This window comes from Onychostruthus taczanowskii, unplaced genomic scaffold (assembly GCF_017590055.1).
Source record: "Onychostruthus taczanowskii isolate IOZ18803 unplaced genomic scaffold, ASM1759005v1 scaffold48, whole genome shotgun sequence".
NCBI classification, from domain to species: Eukaryota; Metazoa; Chordata; class Aves; order Passeriformes; family Passeridae; genus Onychostruthus; species Onychostruthus taczanowskii.
Window position 1 is genome coordinate 1,870,524 of NW_024502347.1, and position 15,215 is coordinate 1,885,738.

General features: G+C 48.5%; 1 protein-coding gene across 1 annotated transcript in view; it reads right to left on the reverse strand.

Moving 5' to 3' along the window:
- Positions 1–151: 151 nt before the first annotated feature.
- NR2E1 (nuclear receptor subfamily 2 group E member 1) overlaps positions 152–15,215 on the reverse strand; it is a 16,119-nt gene continuing 1,055 nt past the window's right edge. The window contains exons 2-9 of the mRNA XM_041414850.1: positions 11,221–11,366; positions 10,408–10,495; positions 9,906–10,141; positions 8,457–8,603; positions 3,639–3,735; positions 3,104–3,253; positions 2,736–2,841; positions 152–314 (exon numbers count right to left, since the gene is read on the reverse strand). Of these exons, the coding sequence (XP_041270784.1) occupies positions 152–314; positions 2,736–2,841; positions 3,104–3,253; positions 3,639–3,735; positions 8,457–8,603; positions 9,906–10,141; positions 10,408–10,495; positions 11,221–11,366 (1,133 nt within the window). The remainder of the gene's footprint in view (positions 315–2,735; positions 2,842–3,103; positions 3,254–3,638; positions 3,736–8,456; positions 8,604–9,905; positions 10,142–10,407; positions 10,496–11,220; positions 11,367–15,215) is intronic.

The following is a 15,215-nucleotide window of genomic DNA, read 5'->3' on the forward strand; positions in this document are numbered from 1 at the left end:
TCATATCTACTGGGGTATTTTTTGTCAATGAGTTTAAGGACTAAACATTCCCAGGCTTATGCTTCCTGTAGATTTTGTTAGTTGAGGCTTATTCTCCATAGATAAAAGTTCTTCTGAAACTGTCCATCCTGATTGTTTATTTTAAGGTAATTTATATGTCACTGGATTTGTACATATCTGAAAGCAGTCTTGTAATTGGTACATTCCCAATGGTCTTTTTGAAAAACACTTCTTCTATTGTAGATGGACTAATTGAACGTAAAGCTGGTAAAAGCAATAGAAGTTTTCCAAAACGACAGGGTTGTGTGGGATACCTAGGAGACAGAGAGAAAAAGAATTTTGTTAAAGTTTTACAGTATTTTTTGAAATTAAGGACTTTATTTATAGAAAAAGACCAATATTTACTAAATTGCACAGGTGATGCTACCTTTGTGTCCCAGTTTGAGACAAATTTGGGAGGAAACCCCATAATCTCAACCTAAGTGCAGTCTGCATGGTCTAGAATGACTCAGAATCTAGTGGGATGCTATTGTCACCCCAGGACACTGTGTCAAAACCCTGTGTTTTGTACTTGTGTGAGCAACATGGTTGACTCCAAGGAAAACTCTCCAAGGCAGTCAGCAGAACATAGAACAAGGTTTCTGAGTTTTGTTTAGCTCCTTTGTTCATTCCCCCAGAGCAGTAGGAATACAAAAACTGGACCTGCTCTGATGTGTCCCTCATACAGCAATGTTCTCAATGCAGTACAGGGAAGAGCTTGACTTGTAGTGACTGCCCTGTCATTTGAAGTACAGTTTAGAACTAGCTGGATTGTCATGGTAATCACTTTGCCCCCTTTTGGCTGGCAGATATATTTAATACCAATTGACATTTGTAAGGAAAGTTTTTGTTGAAGAAGCTGTGCTTTTCCCCAGGTAATGTGTTTGTGTATAGGATGTTTTCCATCCTTTCTCCCAGCTTTTGAAGGCAGCACAGCATAGGATGTGCATTTTTAGCTGTGCTTATGCTGTGTTTACAACAGTGATTCTCAAACTTCTGCTTACAGTGTCTCCCTAAGGGGAAGTGTAGGTTGTTCAGAGAAACACGCTGCTTCCCCAGACTGCCCTCCCTTGCATCCTCTTGAGAGCAACTCCACTGGGATCAAAGGGCTGATGCTGCAGTGACATTGGCAGGAGGATAAATTCAAGCCTGAGGATGAAACACACAGGCTTAAAGCCCTCTCACCATGGAATCTGAGTCCTGTCAGTGGACTGCCTTTTCCCTTGTAAAAGGATATTGTTTACAACATGCACTGGGTAGCACAGTATCTAAATACTTCCAGCAACACAGAAATGCTGTGGAAAAGTTGTTCCCTTGGAAGGGAAGACATGGCTATGTATTCCTCCCTGGCTCCTCTCTCCAACAGGCCCTATTTCATTTAAGGTCTCCAGGGAGCAATCTTCATGGAAAAGGCCTTCCTTAAGAACAGGAAGAGACTGCTATGCAGCAGCTGCTCAGTTACTCTTTTTGCTCTGAAGCAGCCATAACTGGATGGAATTTGCATTTTTACTTCCATCCCCAGTGCAGGCCATTCCCTGTAGACTAACAGAAGTGCTTCAGAGACTGCTACCATCTAATGTGTTGTACTGATAGGACTTCTGCCTGACAGAGCTACTATGATAGCAAATAAAAGTTTCAGAGGGAAAAAATTGTATAAAACTTCCTCTTCCACTTTTCCAGCTCCAACTGTTTTAGTCTCATGGACTTCCACTGAAACTAAATGGACTTGGCTGTGGCACCACAATGAAATTCACAAATTCTGGGGTTTTCATTTGAACTTGATCACAAATTCCAGGCAGCATCTTGGAAGAGCCACTTAAGCTCCTTGTGTCCTTCTTTCTGTGTCTGCAAAATGGAGGAAGTTATATGGGAACTGGAGATCGTGTGTGAAAGGCACTCATACTGTCTGAGATGCAATGTTTTGAGCATTACTTTTAGTGGTATCTAATTGAATAAAATGTAGAGGAAAATGTAGCCCTCTGAAGTAATTGCACAGCCATTATTACTTCCCAGAGCAAGAGCTCTCCTTTTAACACCTTTCTGTTTGTTTAAAAACACCGATGTGCTGGAGCACACTTGAAGAGGAGCAACAAAGGTGGTTAAGGGTCTAGAGCACAAGTCCAGTTTAAGGGTCTAGAGCAACAGCTAAGGCAGTTGCAGTTGTTTAGTCTGAAGAAAAGGAGGCTAAGAGGAGGCTTTATCACTCTACCTGAAAGGAAATTGTAGTGACGTGGATTTTGGTCCCTGCTCCCAAAAATAAAATAAATCATAAGTCATAAAATAAGTCATACAAATAAAATAAGTCATAAAAATAAGACAGAGGAAATGGCCTCAAGTTGCAACAATGGAGGTTTAATTTGGATATTAGGAAAAATTTATTTCCCAAGAAGGTTGTCAAGCATTGGAACAGTAATGCACAGGGAAATGGTGGAGTCATCATCCATTGAAACATGTGTAGATGTGGCACTTGGGCACATGATTTAATGATGGACTTGGCAGCATTGATGGTTGAACTGGATGATTTTAAGGATCCTTTCCAACATTTTCTATGGTTCTATTTCAGAAATCCCAGCAGGCTGACAGCCAATGTATACTCTCTGTAGCAGCCTGGTCCCCATTTCAGTCAGTGCAAATGCCACCTTCCGTGCAATCAGAGCAGGATTTTGCCAGAAGCATTGACAGAAGACACCACTGACCTGGTGTGAATGTAGCTGTTCAGGGTGAGCTGGGCTTCATCTTGAAGGGCTGCTATGGCAGCAGCATTTCGGAAACTCCTCAGTTCAGAACCACTGTGTGTGGGCACTGGAAAGCAGATCAGTTACTAGTTCAACTTGACTCTTGGGTGGATCAAAACAGTTCAGCTAGTGCTATCAATGGAAATTAAACATTCCCATTAGTTCCCCAGCACTCCACTGCCAGCCCTTTCAAAATGCAGCAGTGACTATTGGAATTCAATATGGGGAAACCTACTGGGTGATTCAAAGCTATGCCTGGTTTAAAACATCACTTTAAAGCAGCAACGTCAGTTATCAGACCAGACAAGTGAGAGATCCTTTCTGCTTACCAGCTTTAAAAGTGACAATGCATTTGAGACAGGCAAATTCAGTAGCATCTAGCCGAAGTTGTCTAAATCTAGCCACAACCTCCTGTAAGGCCTGTATTTCTGAAATAATTTTATTCAGCTTCTGAGAATCTGTATTGTCACCGTTCATGCCTGAAACAGAAAGAAATGAAATAAATAATATTAAAGGCATTTGCTTTATTTCATATTGATTTCTGACAAAATCCTCTGTATCAATGTCCTCTCTATTGTCACACTTGTCTATCTGGTTCCATGTAAACTGACTATATTGTATGAAAGTTAATATAAAATCTTCTCTTGGATGATAACAAACACAGTAATTTGCATTTAAATGACAATGCAAGCAGTCATGAATACAACAAAACAACATTATTTGCATTTAAATATAGATTTATAAATGACAGGTATGCTCTATTGTTCAGTAGGAATTTGTTATTCTTTACATGTTGTTCTTTTTTCAGTAATGTATTTTTATGGTAATTTTTGTAACAAAGTCATTAAATTGTGCAATTCTTACCAGATACAGCCAGTAGAGTGTTAGCATCAACTGGAATGGCCCATTGTGCTATTCCTAGAACAAACAGTTCTCTCCAAGCATCTTCCAAAAGCATCAGCTGTCATACAATAGATGTACAATATAACATAGTGTATAATTTATAGATTTATAAACAATTTAAATATGTAAATTTCTGTTATTTTAAAAACTACTTTAAATGCCTGTCATGGTATTTCCCCCACAGCATTCATTAGCTCTTCTCTTAGCCTTTTGAGAAGGTGTCTAGAAATAAGTCTATGCATTGTAGAAAAACACTGAGGGTTGGCTCACTGTGCACCATGTTGTGGACTAAAAGGGAAGAGAAAGAAAGAAAGAGAGCTCTTTCCCCAGAGCATTTGCTCACAGCATGAACACACCTGCTTTATCAGCATGGTAGGGGTTCTCTTCTCATCTCAGCTCTTATACAGCTGTTCTAGGACAGGTATTTCCTCTTGCTCTCTGGGGATTACACTCCTTTCCCTCGGGAAGGCAGAATTTTGTGAAGAAAAGCCTGGATAATATCCTGGATCAGTGTAGGGATCAGTGCTTTAGAGCACACATCCACCTTATAAACCCTTCCTTACTAACCAGTTTCTATATCTGTCAAGCACAGCATCTGAACACACGAACAATTTCTCAGTGTCACCTGTTTTTCTGCTTTTTTGCTTAAAATCACTCAGAAATTCCAGGCATTAAGAGCTGTTTCCTTTCAGAGATGCGACTATCCAGGCACCTATGCTGACAGCATTGCTAGTTCTCTGCAGTTTTTGCACATTGCATGTCTGTATGGAGGATGTGTTTTTCTGTTTTTTTCTGAGGCAATGCTTGTGATTTCCCTGAAGAGGCAGTGGTGCATCTGAAGAGGAGACAAGACTTCTGGAAATGCAGACTAGCAAAGCCAGAACAGATGTGTTAAGTCTTGAGGGCATCTGTGGATTGTTAGCCCAGACCAACTCTTAAGAGAGGATTGGAGGACCTCTGGTTCAGCTGAAGTGCATGGCCAAAGGGCAGGCACGTGGTGGTGTGTGCATGTTGCTGGGACCATGTGTCACAAAATAGGGTGAGAGAGATTTGAAGGGGTGAGAACTGTAGTGGGCTCAGAAGGTACCTTCTAGCAGCTCCATGCAGTGAAAGCAGATTGCCCAAAACTCAAGCAGAAAAGAAAATGAAGCCACCAAACCAAAACCCCAAGATCTGCAATCATTGATGTTGTTATGGTCCCTGAAACTATCAGCAGCTTAGCTTATTAGGAAAAGAGGAAGAGGGTATGTAAAGAGTCTGTAAAGAAGAATAAAGTAAAAAAAAGATGCTGTACCAAATTAATGATGATATCCTTGGAATCAGATATGTGAAAGTAGTAGGTGATACAGAAAGCATCAGTAAAAGCAAATCCTTCATCTATGTGCAAACTCTTAACAATATTGCTATTCAGGACAGTGATACTTCTTGCCAGCCACTAGGACACCAGGCAGTGGGCAGAAACTGCACAGGAAATTCTACCTGAATATGAGGAAAAACTTCTTTACTGTGCACCAAGCACTGGAACAGGGGACCCTAAGTGGTTGTAGAGTCTCTCTCACCAGAGATATTTAAGAACTGCCTGGACACCGTCCTGTGCCATCTGCTCTGTCATGACCCTGCTTGAGCAGAGAGGTTGGATCACACGTAATCCCTTCCAAGCTGACCCCTCCTGTGATTCCATGATTACATGGAATGGTATTGGATGGTATTAAACCATTCTGTTCCAATCTGAATTCTCAGAGTCTCTGCTCTCAACTTGTCACTGCAGGGTTATGCCCCATTAGGGCCTTTTTGCCCTGTGTGCTTTGCAGAACTTCTCCATTGACCTAAGGAAATTGTGACATGATGGTACTCGTGTCTCTGCATGCAGTTGTTGTTTGAAACACTTACAGTGGATTTTACAGTACCAAAAACTGCACAGATTATTGCCTGAAATGGAGACGGGGAGGGGTGCTGTGTCTGGAGTGTAGTGCCCATCTCAGCTTTCTTCTGAGAGCAGATGAATCTAGTCTTAAGTTTCCTAATGACTGCAGCCTGCAAACCCAGTCCCTCCTCTGGATAATCCCACCTGATGGTTGTGCAGGTGTCTGTATGACATAGGAAATGATTCGCCAGCCTTTCATTTGCTTTTGTCATTTGCTTTCATTTGCTCTTTTTTTGTCATTCATTCATGCAGATACAATGGCAATAAATGGTGGTTCCTGGAAGATACCAATTTCATATTTTGTTTCCCACTAAGCCTTTAAAGTCAGAAGACTTTAAAAATAAGAGACTCCTCCAATAGCTAAAGCTTTCTTCATGCCTATGCATAAGTCTGTAAAACCACCAATTAAAATAATTCATGCTGAAGTCATACTCAGCCCTCCTTCTTCAAAGAAACAACAAATACCAGGCTTTCTGAACAACTGGTTTTGCTTCTTAATCAACCCCATCCTTGGTGTGACCTTTTGTTGGGGACCTGCATTGGGTCCAACCTGTCTCACAGATAAGGTGGGCAGGTGTGCAGGCCAGCAACACTAGAAGCATGACGTTTTTTGTTTTGTGGTTTCCAGTTTAAGATGGACTTATCTGTATGAATCTAGGGAAGGGACACAGCCTCTGTTTTACCAGACGTAAGAATGCAGCAATACTCTGATTTGTGTTTTATCAGTAAATTGGTTTCTATTTATTTCCCTGCCTTCAAGATAAAACTGCCCCACAGTCCTGAAATTACAGTGCACTTGCCTTTTTAGAAGAGCAGGAAAAAAAAAAAAAAAGGAAAATTCAGGAAAATATTTTAGTCTCTCCTCAGCCAGATGTCAAGGACACCAAAAGAGAAATGCAGACATTTACAGCTGGGCCATTGTCAAATTAAATAAAGCAATAGCAATGTTATAAAAATAATCTGTATGATTATTCACGAAATAAGGTGATTAAAATCAGAATTATTTCTTCTCCAGCTCTCCTGATGGGAATCATGCAGGAAGAGGCCCAAATCAAAGCTTTTGAGCTGAGCAGCTCTGAGTTTTGAGGAAGCTGACTTGCAAGGAGCTACAGCAAGTGAGAATGGTGTTAAGGAAAGGCTGGGTTTTTAATATGTTATTCACTAAGATTAGTCCCTGCTATGACAGTGGAAGAGGAAGTGGGTTATTTAATGGGAGCACTGTGGTGTCTATGGTAGATAAGCAGGCCGTGCTGTTTGAGGTGTGCTTGGTCACACACCATGGAGATGTCCCCTGCTTCCAGATCCTGCTGCCTCCTCTGCAGGAGATGATGGTGTGGGCAGTGCCTCCCTGTTATGTCAGATAAACCCTTTGCCTAGGGAGCCTCTTGTGGACATCACTGGTCCAGAGATGGACTCAGTGTGCTCCTGTGTGCTGGGGCTGCTGCTGGAGCAGCGCACCTGCTTCTTGTTCCTGACACTTGAGCCTGTTTCTTTGGTTGCTCATTGTCACAGACCCAGTGCTCCACAGGACTCCGTGGCAGCAGAAGACTCCATTAGAGAGCAGCAGGATGCCACACTGGGATTGTTGTCTTCCTACTGGCATGTGTGACCTTCCGGCCCCATCTCATCTCTCCCCTCATCCTCACTGCATAGCAGGACTGCAGGTAGAGCTGAGCAGCATTCCCCTTTGACTAATTTCACAACGAGGATTTCAAGATGTGGGTTTGGTGCTAGAAAATGAGCATTTTTATATACCTTATCTTTATAACACATTGTGACCATCATTATTTACCTTTAGATTGAAAACAGTCTTGGTTTTCTAGGAAGCTCTTTTCTTGTTGTTCAAAATACATATTTGCATATCAACTGCAACACTTGTGCTTCTGGGGAGAGGAACTAGTTCCTCTGATGACTGCTACGTAACATCTATGGCACAGTTTTTCTAGTTACCATTTTGGTAAATTAGCTCAATCATATCAAAGTAATAGATGTCTTTTATGATTGGAGCTTTGTGTAGATTTTCACCCTTCTATTTTACAATTATCTTTTTAAAAATTGGTGCATTATACAAAGCACACTGAGTCCTCATCAAGAATCAAGTAATTAAGAAATTGTTTCATCTTCTGTTGTTCACCTATGATTTACTTGAGGCAAAGGGAAATTATCATAGAGGAAAACAAAACATATTAGGGAAGATTTTAATTAATGGTAAAAAATATTGGGGGCTGGCCAGATACTGCTTCCACCATATTGATATAATTGTAAGCCAAGGTGAATAAGGAAAAAATGTGTCAACAGTTGAGAGGAGAGGAGAAGAAGAGGAGGAGAAGGAGGATGAGGGGAGGAGGGGGAGGAGGAAGAGGGAGAACTGGTAGAGGAGGAGGAGGAGGAGGAGGTGGAGAATTGGTCTTCAGAAACCTCAGTCATATCCTGAGACCATAAACTTAGCTAAGCATTTCTCATCCCTAAATAGCAAAGTAAGATGCTATTCCCCATTTTATGGAAGGAAAAATTGTCCTACAAGTAGAAAAGCAGTTTGGGCATACTGCGTTTGCTCTGCAGCCTGGTGATTTCTCCTCTAGCAGTTGTCTTTCCATAATATTAGTTTTATGTTAGATTCCTTTTTCCTGGCTTGATTTTTCACTTGCTTCATAAGATGAAAGTTGGAGGAAAGCAGTTTCTAAATCACTGCCTGGTTTTCAGGGGCAGACTGAAATGCTACGCTGAACTTCAGAGCTGCTGAAGTCCATTACAGATTTCAAAGTCTAGGGCTGGAAGTCCAGGACCCAATTGAAGTCTGAGCCTTCTGTAACAAGCAGGCCAGGCCGTTGCCACTCCCACTTGCCATGCCTTACCTGGTCTTGTAAGGACAAGGTGGAGAAGGCTGGGACACTTTTGGCCCACTTGATGCTCATGAACAGAAGTCTGGCTGCTGACTCGCAGACGGATTCAGTGGCCACTTCGTAGAGATACATAGGGGTGCCGTTGACTTCATGTGGGTACTAATGTCAAAGAGAAAATAAAGCCATTTCATACAGTGCCACCAAGGCAGCCAGCTCTGCCTCTCCCCTACATTCAGTGCTCCTGCTCATGCCCAATACAGAGTGTGCACTCTCGTGTTCTGCAAGCAGAGGGCATTGCTTGCAGTGGGCTCACTCCAAACTGCTCCTTGCTGCTTATCCGTGTGGATGAGCTGTACTAAAGAAACTGTTCAGAGCAGGAGGTTGAAAGGAGAATGAAATTATTGCATGAAAGGGGAAAAGTGTACCAAAATTATGTCACGCTTTACTCTGTTACACAACAGAACACCTCTGATAGCAGAGTTAGAAGAATAAAAATTTGATTGACAAGATGTAGTTTGTAACCTTGCTTCAGAAGCTGATTTAGCATTCCAGCCCTGCTCAGCAAAGCAGTAAATATTCATTTAGCCTAATCCTTCATCTTGCTCCCTGACTGCAACAGGTTGTAAGTAGATGCACAGAGCCAAGCATAACTATCTAGAGGCTGTGTAGGCTTTGAATGGAGTTATGTTTTCCAGTGTGTGCTACATTTTCTTGCCAAATAAATTCTGATTCAGCATTTTTCAAAATTACCACGTCAAACTAGATGCTGTGACCATGTTTATGATGGGTTCTACCAAGCTATGTACCAGCTCTGAAAATGCAGAACTATTTAAGCATCTTCTTCTGTGATTTTCTAGATGCTGTGAAGACACAAAATGCCATTGCAAATGGGCTAATGAAAAACATCACCTTTCAGCTAATTCCTGTGCAGTTGAGGCCACAGCAGTGCTTCCACTGGGCTGCTCAGGAAATGTCACAACCAAGAAGTGCAGAGAGCCAGCTTAGCCAAGTTTGGGTTTTGTGTCTGTGGGGACAAACTGCAGGCTTTGGTCAGTACACAAAGTACTTTCTGAACTACACCACCATGGAGACTGGCATTTCTCTGAAGAAAACTCATTCACAGGGATTGCATTCCTTGTGAAACAAGGTTTAAAACTGACTTGTGGATGGGCTCCAGGCAGGAGGAGCATTTCTGCATCCATGAAGGTATAAGAATGCATGAGACAGGGTTTGTATGGAGCAGGTTATCAGTTGGTCCTGCTGCATACCGCTTCTCCAGAGGGTGTTGCACCTCATCTCCTCACAGCCTTTAGGGGTGTAACAGAAGTCCCCACCACAACCCACAAAGCTTCAAGCCTTGCTCTTTGCCATGTCTACCCCAGAGGCAGGAAGGAGCCGACAGGTCGCAGGCACCTCAGCAACAAGGTTTGCAGCCCGCCGGGGGCCGGGACAGTGGCTGACCTTTGGGGTGGGCTGTGCCAGGCCCACCAGAGCCTGTCTCTCCGGGGTGCCAGTGACAGCGGCCAGCTCCAGGCCATGGGGCTCCAGCTGGGAGACGGCGGTGAAGAAGGCGGGTGCCGGCAGGGCGGCAGCGGGGAAGTGCGGGGCTCCGCCGCTCTCCTCCTTGTGCCCGCGGAAGTAGAGAGCCACCTGCTTCCGTATCGTCGACGTCCGGGGGCCCCGCTCGTGCTGCACCGCTGTGGGCATCAAAGAGAGGCAGGGAGTCACCTCGGGGATCCGGACTTGGGCGCTTCCCTCCCTCCCTGCAACTTTCTGAGGCCAGCCCTGTGCCCCCCACCGCCCGAGGGCTGTCTGGGGAGCAGTGTCTGAGGGCTGCCGCGGGATGGGAGCGTCATTCGTGGCCGGGCCAAGGAGACACCGGAGTGACACAGCGCTCCTCAGTTCAGAGCAGCTCCCTCCTGCTGCCCCGCCACCCCAGCCCCGGGAGAGGGGGAGCAGGTACCATCTTTGTTCATGTTGACCTCCAGGCACTTCTTCAGCCGGCAGGCTCGGCACTGGTTCCTGTGCGTCTTGTCCACCGGGCAACCTCCCTGCAACACAGCCAGCCGTCGGGCCGGGGGCAGCAGCGCGCCCATCCCGCCGGCCCAGGCGCAGGCCCCGCGGCGGCGGGAGGCGCGGAGGGGCCGGCCCTGCGTGCGCCGTGCCGGGCCGTGCCAGGTGCTCGGCCCCGGGACAGGGCGGGCCGGGCGGGGCGGGCCGGGCCGCCTTCAGCACCCGAGACAGCGACGGCGGCGCCGCCCCCTCGGGGCTCCGCGCAGCGCCGCGCATCCCTCCGCGATCCCAGCCTCACATCCCGCGGGGACGCTCCGGGAGTGGGAAGGAGAGCGGCCGGAGCAGAAGGGAAAAAGCGGGGCTGCCTCCGCCTGGACGCGGGCACGACACGCCGGCGTGTAAAACTATGGCTGTCCATCGCCTGGCCGTGCTGAGGCTTACCGGGAGGCTGCCCCTCTCTGTCCTCCCATACCCGGGCGATGTGCTGGCTGTGCCTCCCCCTGCCCGCATCCCTCCTTCTCCCTGCGCATCTCCCCCATCCTCTCCGCTGGGCTGGGGAGGGCGGACGTGCAGGGGGAGGCGGGCTGGGGCACACAGCGCCCGGCCTCGGCCCGGGCCCCCCTGGCAAGGGAGGGTGAGGCTGCGCGGCTGCTGCACCTTGCTGCGGGAGTCTCTCTGTTGGTGGGGCAAGGGCAATGCGGGCCCCTGGGGAAATGCAGGGGAGGGGGTGCAGGCGGTGCGGGGACTAGGCTGCTGCTGGTACCTGATTTCCTGATTTGCAAACATAGGTCCTATTCCTCCTGATGCTCCTCTTGAAAAATCCCGAGCACCCATCGCAGGCGTAAACCCCATAGTGCTTTCCGGAGCTGCGGTCCCCACAGACTTTGCAAGGGATGTCTAAAATGCGACCTGAAAGCAGAGAAGGGAAAGAGGGAGAGAGAGAGCTCTCAGCAATCTGACCTCCGGAGGGATTAGCCCCAGAGCCGCAGTACAAGCAAATAATGAAGTGATTTTATAGCCAACTTTCTTTTCCTTGAGCAAGTGTCAGTTTTCTACAATGAGCATTATTCATGCCCCGCTACGTTTATTTGGATCTTCTATAATCGCCAAGACCCATTTTGGAAGGGAAGATTACAGCAGCGGGAGCAGCAGTCTTGCCTGCAAGAAGTGAGGTTGAGGGGGGAGGGGAGGGAATTCGGGGGGTTTGGTGAGGGGGTGTGTGTTTCTCTGGCTTTCTGGCTCTCGGCAAACAGGACGGCACTTTCCCTGGGCAGGAGAGCAGTCAGGAGACCGATACACAGAATAAACCAAACCAAAACAAAATCAAATGATCGGGAAGCCAATCAACCTCCTGTTCCCGCTAGCAACCCTAGCGAAAGGGGGCTGATTTCCACGGCAGAGAAGGCGTGCCATTTTCTTCACCCTAAAACCTGCAGCAAAACTTTCCGTCTGTGTTTTGGGCGCGGAGGAGCCCGCGGGGCTGTGAGCCTGGCGGGCGGGCAGTGTCCCTCCGTCCGCTCCGCTCCGCCTCGCCCGCAGCCCCCGCTCCGCCGGGCGCTGCTTTCGCACCGGCTTTGACAAGAATTGCAAATACTCTCAGGGAGATGCAAAAACTCGTACAGAGACGATTGCAGCCCGGTTTAAGAAACCCGCCAAAACCCCACTCGGCTTCTCCCTTTTCTCCGTTTTTGTTTGTGGTTTTGTTTTTTTTTTTTTTCCTTCTTCTGTCTTCTGCTGTTTCTTTTTCTTTTTTCTTTTTCTTTTTCCTTTTCTTTTTTCTTTTCTTTTAATTTTTTCTATTTCCTTTAATTTTTCTCTTTTAATTTCTTTTCACTTTCATGTTTCTCTTCATTTTCCTTGCTCTCTTTTTCTTTTTGCTTTAATTTTTTTTCTTTTTATTTAATTTTCCTTTCCCTTGTTTTCTTTTTCTTATTCTCTTCCTTTTCCTTTGTTACTTTTTCTTTTTCCTTTAATATTTTTCTTTTCTTTTTCTTTTCGTTTTCCTTTTCCTTGTTTACTTTTTCTTTTTCTTTTCATTTTCCTTTCCCTTGTTTTCTTCTTCTCTTCTCTTCTCTTCTCTTCTCTTCCTCTGCTTCAAACAGCCTCCTTCCCTCTTACCAGAACTTAAATTAGAAATTCAGTCCCTCTCATCAAACCTTGGTCTCCAAACTCCAATGGAGAGCTCTCGCTATATTTATTTGGAAGTAGTTCAGGGATAGCCCTGGCTACGGGTGGGTGAGGATGGAGGGGGAAAAGCGGCAGCGTGCGGAGCAGTGCTGGGGGGCGGGAGGGGGGCAATGGAAACAGGCCGCAGGGGCTCCTCTCGCTCCCTAGAGAATTTAGGAGTCCGAGATACTTTCAGACATGTCTGCGCTAAGGTTCTAAGACAATGCCTGCTGGCAGACAATAGGGACATTAGATAAAGTGTTAACTTAATGATTTTGCCCATTGAAACTCGTTTGACTGCCTCCAATGAGCACAAGCTGCCAGCTTCTCCCCTAAATGAAACCCGACAGCTGCTATACACAACACGGCGAGAGGGACGGGGATTAGGTTAGGGACTGCGAGAGGGAGGGGTGGCGGAGGGAGGGAAGGTGGGAGGGGGGGGAGAGAGGTTAAAGAATAGAAAACTTTTGCGCAATTAATAAGGAGCGCAGCTGAAGGATGCCCCCCCCGCACACCACTGCCTGCGAGCAAACCGCGGCTTTGGAGCTGCAGGTAGGCGCCCGTGAGGAGGGCTGAGGCCAGGGCACGGTTTCTGGGAGTGTGTAATTACAAGCCCTCCTTGCCACCTGCCTATTGGGGCACCAGTGACCCGTCAAAAAGTGTAGCATGGGAATTCGGATATCGCACAATGCAAACGGGGGAAAGCGGCCGACTTCCCTCTCCAGTCCTTAGCATCCACGGGGAGAGAGAGGATCCACACGCACGCACACAAAGGAGGAGGAGGAGGGGCAGGCTGGGGGTGGGGGGAGAGACACTGAAGCGGTACGTGCAGCGCTGGTGCATCCCGGAGCCGAGCCCGGCACTGCCGCGCTGCCCCCTCGCACCCCGTCCCACCGCGGCAGCGGGCCCGGGCTGCCACCCGTGTGACCGCCACCCCCCCGGGGCACCGGGCAGCCACGGGGTCCCCGCTTCCCCGGCCGGCCTGCGGTGTGGAGCGGCCGGCTCCTCTGCCGGCCCTTAAGTCGGCCAGTGGAGACGGAAGAAACTTGTGTTAGTTTTCCCCACACAGATTTTAAGTTTGGGAGCCGCTTTGGAAAAAAAAAAAAATCCTATGCACTATGTATGTACATATCCACGCCATGCATATAAGCGTACGGCCCATATATTCCTTACACGTCCCCGTATTCCTGCCGTAGATCGCGAGCACCTGGAATACCTCACCAAACCCGTATAAGCACGTTTCCAGCCGCCGGAGCAGCGTGGCCGGTCTGCCCAGCTCCGTGGCCCCCGGCGAGGCGGTGTACGGGGTGGGGGGCACGGCGGAGGGAGCGGCTGGAGCCCCCCGCGTTCGCCTTCGCGGGGCCGCCCTGTCCCGCCGCCCGGCCGGCCGCGCTCTGCCCACCCCCTCCACCTCTCCGAGCCCCCAGCCCTGCCCCGCGGGGGCTGTTATGAGAAAACTTTCTTGCTGGGCAAAATATGAAATAAATAGACGGGCAAGACGCAGGGCGGGGGGTGGGAAGGGAAAAATGTAAGCTTGACACGGGGTCATGCGATAACTGATTAACTCTGTTTAAAAGCGCTCCCGTTCCCCGAGGTACCGCTTCGTCTCAGAAGTTTTAGCGCTAAGAAAATGGGATTTCTGTTCAGCAGGGAAACCGTTTTGAACATCCCACGACAGGGGGTCCTTGGGGACTTTTTTTGTGTGTCATAATTGCTTAAAGGATATATGGCAGCCCCGATTACTGTAATTACCATCAGAGGCTGTTGAAAGAAGTTAGTCTGGGCTCGGGAGACGGCGGGATGGGGTCTTGTTACCACCCAGGCAGACATCGCAGTTGACATCGCCGGGCGCCCACCGGCGGGCAGAAAAGCCAAGACGCAGCCCCCTCGCTCGGGAGCCCCTCAGGACGCCCGGGACCCTCGCCCAGGCCCTGGGACAGCTGATCGGGCTTTTGGATGCGGTGCCGAGACCGGCTGGGCTCGGGCCCCGGCGCTGAGGAGACCCAGCGTGTCCCCATCCCCGTGGGGTTTGACTGGGTCGGTCCTCGGGGTCCCTTTCGGGAGGTCCCCAGGGGTCAGGGGGTCATCAGTGAAAGCGGCGGTGGTGGCCGGGGGCTCGCTCAGCGCCGTGGGGCCGGAGGAGCGATCCAGCCTGGCGGGTTTTCACCTCCGTAAAATGTCTCCGGCAGAAGCTCCGCCGCCCTTTGGGGACAAGACACCCCGGTGCTTCCTGCCCCTTCCTCATCACTCAGAAATCTGCCAGGAGCCCCGATAACGTCCCGGCGCGGCTGCCCACGGGCCCGATCCCGCTGCGGCTGCCTCGCACCACCCGGGCAGCCTGGGGAACGCAGTCGGCCGAAGCAGCCCCGGCCGCCGCAGGTTTTTTAGCCCCCGTCCCCTTCCCCGGTTAGTAGTACCTCGACTACAATTTTATATCCTTCTTCGCGGGGCTGGGGCAAAAAGATGCCGCCCTCAGCTCCGCGGAGGAAGAGGACAAGCCAGCGACGCCGAGGCGGCGGCAGCTCGGCCGCAGCGCCGGGGGCTCCGCGCCGCCGCCTCCTCCACGCGCGCCCTCCGCGCCGCGGCCCCGAC